The 5,316-nt window shown below is 30.4% G+C and overlaps 1 protein-coding gene across 1 annotated transcript; it reads right to left on the bottom strand.

Moving 5' to 3' along the window:
- Positions 1-1,247: 1,247 nt before the first annotated feature.
- On the bottom strand, positions 1,248-2,820 carry LOC112528664 (pectinesterase-like). The gene is made up of 2 exons (XM_025139686.1): positions 2,022-2,820; positions 1,248-1,942 (listed from the first exon to the last, which is right to left on the bottom strand). Exons 1-2 carry the CDS (start codon positions 2,818-2,820, stop codon positions 1,248-1,250), a joined length of 1,494 nt encoding a protein of 497 aa, XP_024995454.1.
- Between the last annotated feature and the right edge of the window lie 2,496 nt (positions 2,821-5,316).

The following is a 5,316-nucleotide window of genomic DNA, read 5'->3' as shown; positions in this document are numbered from 1 at the left end:
CTATTTAATATTGGACTCATTTCGAAGGTATTAACGAGATGATTATAATGGTGTAACTTGTTAAAATAAAAATGTATTTTTTAAACATGTTTTAATTGATATACGATTATGTATGTTAATTTGATAAATGTTTAAAATGAAACATTTAAAAGTAAATTAATTAATTAATTATAGGGGTATAAAGTGTAAATTTAAAATTATAATTTTTAAAAAATCGGTTGTGAGAGAATGAGTGTATGTGAGGGGGTGAGTGTATGTGAGGAGAGGAGTATGTGAAAAAGTGAAAAAATGAATATAAAAGGTATTTTGGTCATTTAAAATTTTAAGACTTTAAGACTTTTGCTAAATTTGCTTAATAAGATAGTATAGATTAACTTTTTAAAATAAATTATATAAAAAATAGTATTTTGATCTCTTTAATTAAATGACTATTTTACATTTATAGAGAGAATTTTATGCATCTCATAATTAATAACAGAATATAAAAAATAGACATTTATTTTAAAACAAATTAAAAAAATATGAATACTTTATTTTGAGATGATAAAATTTTACCAAAATTAAAAAAAAAAATATGCATATATTTTTTACTATTTTAAATCCAACGAGTAAATTACAATAGAACAAATTGTATGAAAAATTAACGTATTTTAACTTGATTCCTTCTTTTGGTACTTTTTAGGTACCAAAATAGTAATTAAGTTAAAGTAAATTATTTTTTCATGCAACATTAAAATCTTCGGAAAAGTGAGGTTTAACTTTGGTCCCTAATATTTACAACGTTTAACGATATCATCCGATGCTTTAAAACCGTAGATTTAGTTCCTCTCTTTTGTCAATTCCCAATGATCTTGGTCTCTTTATCTAACAACCATTAACTTTCTATTTAAACGAGAGGTATTTTAATAATTTTGACTCTTACGTTATGATATTAAAATAAAAACAGCTGATTATATTTTCAATTTTAAATTGCAAAAAAGAAGTTGGTGGTTAGACTTTTATCATTCAGATATTTTAGAACCATTCAGAAATAGATTTTTTTTATTAAACAAAATTCACCTTTTAACGATTCAGAAATTGTCTTTTAATGAAACTATTAGGCATAACCGAATCCGAGTTTTTAAAACTTACGGTGATACCCGTTGAAAATTTAACTGGGAAACGCAAGTTATTTTTACTGCTCCTAATTACAGGTTATTTTTACTGCTCCTAATTCCTAAATATTACATTTATTTATTTTCACTGAATCAAAAAAGACGGGAATTAAATGGCACTCCGGTCGTCGGAATCCATGAACTTCCGTCCAAAAACTTCCCGACGGAATACTGCTCCGCCTCCTCGTCGCTGGTCAGAACATGGTATCCCGGCCACTTTACCCTCCCGGAGGCATCCGCCCCCTTCCCGTTGTTCTTATACTCCGCAAAATATAATCGATCGAATGCCGAGCTTCCTGGAAACGGCATCCACCCTCGGGGATCGATCAAACCGTCGAGAAAACACATTGCGAATACGACCCTCGCGTAGTCTTTCCACGGCCGCCCGAGAAATGTGCTGACCGAACCGTTGGTTCCGATCAAGTCAGCGGTCCCGGTGACCCGGGAATTGTGTATGACAAATCCCGTGGGCGCATTGGGATCGGTTCTTCCTTGAGCCGTTATCGTGTTTTGTTGCCCATGTGCCGGATTTTGGACGTAAATGTTGCATTTTTGGAGGACGGCTGCGGCGTCACCGAAGATGAAGTCGATGGTCCCGTAAATGTCGCATTCGCGATAAAATTGTCGGTTTCTGAGTAGGCAGAGTGTGTCTTGGTAGCCTTTGAAGCTACATTTGTAGAAAACCGACTGCTCGGAGGCCGAGAGGAGCGCGATGGCTTGTTGTTTTCCGGGACCCGCAACGTTCTCGAAGGTAATCCCAATGGCGAGGAAGCCCGCACCCCAAACCTCTACAAAAACGTTCGAGAATCAAACATCAGATTTTTCTTTCATATGATTAATGACAAAACAGAAGAATCTAAGACTTACGAAACGTCGCAGTGTCAAAGGTCGAGTAGCCCTCGTCGGTGTTCTTATCGTTGGTTATCACTGTCACGTCGATGCCATCTCCGATAAGGGTCAAATTAGGCATGGTAGAGTCGATGTTGACATTTTCGTTGTAAACACCAGCTTTCACATATATAACGAATCTATCAGTTCCAGTTCTTTGTTGTTTAGCTGCTTGTACAGCTTCGTTGACTGTTTTAAACGCACCAGAGCCATCCTGAGCCACCACCAAGTTCGCTTTCGGTGCACCAACATCGGCTATCTGGATCAGCCGGTGCTCATCCGCCGTCAAGATTTTATCAGCCGAAGGTTTGTTTTGCGTCAGCAAACCAACAAGCGTTTTCGAGAAATTCTGCAACACTAAAACAAGATGTTTCAAATGCGAAGACAAATTGGAGTCATTGAACCCATTCTGGCATGCTTTGTGTTTAACCAACGCTTCGGTTAACCATTTTTGGAAACGGGTCGGGTTCGTATGGCTTGTCGAGAGGTTCAGATGGCGTCTAGCGTCCTCGTAGAGCTCCAAACAATCAGTCCAACCCCTGGCTTGACTATCAAACATGGTCCGAGCCATGACCAAGAAGTGGCCAAGGGCTTCCCGAGCTTGGTTTATCGACTCCTTGATGCCAGACTCACGAGACTCGAATTTGGGACCAACGATCATATTGCAGAGCTTGCGAAAAGGGGTCCGGTCACAAAACGAGATCTCGGAACCGAAAATCGATGTCGAAAATAGAAGTATTGCAATGCTATAGAGATGTAAAAGGCATATTTTGGACATTTTGGAGAGCATAAAAAGTGTTGCAAAGGAATAGAGGAGTTTGGGTTTTTGAGCCTATTTATATGAAGTCAAAGAAAATGTAGCTTTGATGCCAATTAATTTATCTGTTATGGTATAAATTTTATAAAACAAGTGAAATGACGAAATTGACCCTTGAATTTAGGATTTTGTAAAGGGTAAAAAGACTCCTAGGAATTGATTGAATTTATTAGTTATTATATGCCATAAATAAAATTTGGACTTATGACAATAATGGTTTGGAAGGTTATGTTGTTGAAATAAATGAAAAAGTCAACGGTCGTCCGAGAAGAAATAAGGACCAAAATTTAAGTTTTAAACGTGAAATAAATTGAATTTTATAAAATATGGATTGCAATTTTACAAAAAGATAATTACATAAACCAATTTTTGTCGTTATGGTTTGTTTATAATTTCGATTTTCGTTTCCGGGTTATTTTCTAATTTGAAATATAAGAATAAAAACGATAAAGAATCGTAAATTACTAAAAATTACAGACTATAAGGACGAAAATAGCAATTAATTTATAGATTATAGGGATGAAAATCGTAGTTTCTAAAGTAGAGGGACAAAAATCATAATGTTAAACAAATAGTAAGGATGAAAATTGTAATTTACTCTTTCAAAAAATTCAACATACATAATGATGTTTTTGAATTTTGAATACGAGAGAAAGAAATAAAATAAATGTAAAGGTAGGAAAAGGAAAATAATAAAAGAAAAAAGTTTAGAGAAATTTAAGACAGTTATTTTACACTTTTTACCCCTGTTCATAAAAAAATTACATTTTCCATCCAGGTTTGTAAAAAAAATTTACATTTCTCACTCATGTTCGTAAAAAAGTTACATTTTTCATCCAGATTAATAATTTTTTTGAAAATTATGAATCCTAGGACTATTTTGGTAAATTTTATAAAAAATTGGTTAAAAGATGAAACCAACCGGTCAAACCAACCATTTTTATTAATTTTCCAAAAGTTTATTTGTATTTTCAAAGGGAAGAGAATGATGAAAATTTAAATATTTTTTATTTTCTTAAATTGAAAAAAAATGTCAAACACGCACGAGCGTGCGCACGCACACATACACACACACACACACATATATATATATATATATATATATATATATAAGTTTTCTTTGTGGGTATATTTTGTTATACAAGATTACATGATCTTTTTAGATTCGTTTTCTCTTAATTTCTTCTCATATTTGCTCGGAAATCCTTTGAAAAATTTAGAGAACATATGGTTCTTTTATTTTATGTCTAAAAAAAGATTTTGACAATACATTACGTGATATAGTCTTCTAAAACCATATCTGAACACACGTGGTTCTAATAGTTTTGAATAAATTAATTCAAAATACAACATATTTTATTTCAATTTCTATTTTGATGATCTGATTTTAAATAATGCAAATCAAATTAAATAATAATGTTTTTTTATATAAATTTATACTATTTTCCTTTTATTTTACAAAATTAAAGTATTTCCAATTATATATATAAAATATTTTTAAGTTTAACTAGGAAGGTACTCGTGCAATGCAACGAAATACATCTTGATTTTGATGTTTCGTCTTTTTTTTTTTGGTCTCGGTAGATGTTATAATATGGTTTTATGTGGTTTTGAGAAATAGAGTGTTTTTATTTTTAAATAAAATATAAATAAGAAAATATCATAAAATTTTGAAAAAATATATATTAATATTAGTACCAAAATAACTATTAAAAACTAATATTTGTTGTGTAATTTCTTTAACTCATTTTTTTATTTAGAATTTAATTTAGGATTAACGACGAAGTTGTTTATTTTGGTTTAATAATATAATCTTTTATAAAAATAATCTTTAATTATTTTGTTAGAACTTGATAATTATCCTAATTATATTTTAGATTTTTTACATTTTAAAATAAAATGTTTATCCGCAATTAATTACACGAATTCAAACATGAAACTTTAATAAGTTATACTTATGTATAATTTACTTATAATATTAAATTTTAAATAATATGCATTAATAAACAGTATTTCATTCATAAATAATGGTTTTTAAGAATGTTTATCAAATGCTTTATAATATAATATAGATTTTTTTAAAAATAGGCATCAAAATATAATAATCGAAGCTAATATATTGCATTTTGACACATTTATCCAAATAAGTATTAAAGTTGGTTAAAATCGTGTATTATTTATATTATAAAATATTTATATTATCTATACTATATTATAAAGCATTTGACTAAAACTCTTAAAAACTCTTAAACTCTTAAAACTCTTAAACTCTTAAAAACTTTTAAACYCGTTCATYCCTATCCGATTTCMTCMCATATCTGAATTCGTGTAACTAACTGCAAATAAACACAATCAAATACAGAATAAACATCTCATTTTAAATATAAAAAATCTAAAATATAATTAGGATAATCATTAAGTTCTAACATAATACTTAATTATTATCTTTATAAAATA

Source organism: Cynara cardunculus, assembly GCF_001531365.2.
Source record: "Cynara cardunculus var. scolymus isolate 2C chromosome LG 15, CcrdV1, whole genome shotgun sequence".
NCBI lineage: Eukaryota > Viridiplantae > Streptophyta > Magnoliopsida > Asterales > Asteraceae > Cynara > Cynara cardunculus.
This window is presented reverse-complemented; position numbering and strand designations above follow the sequence as displayed.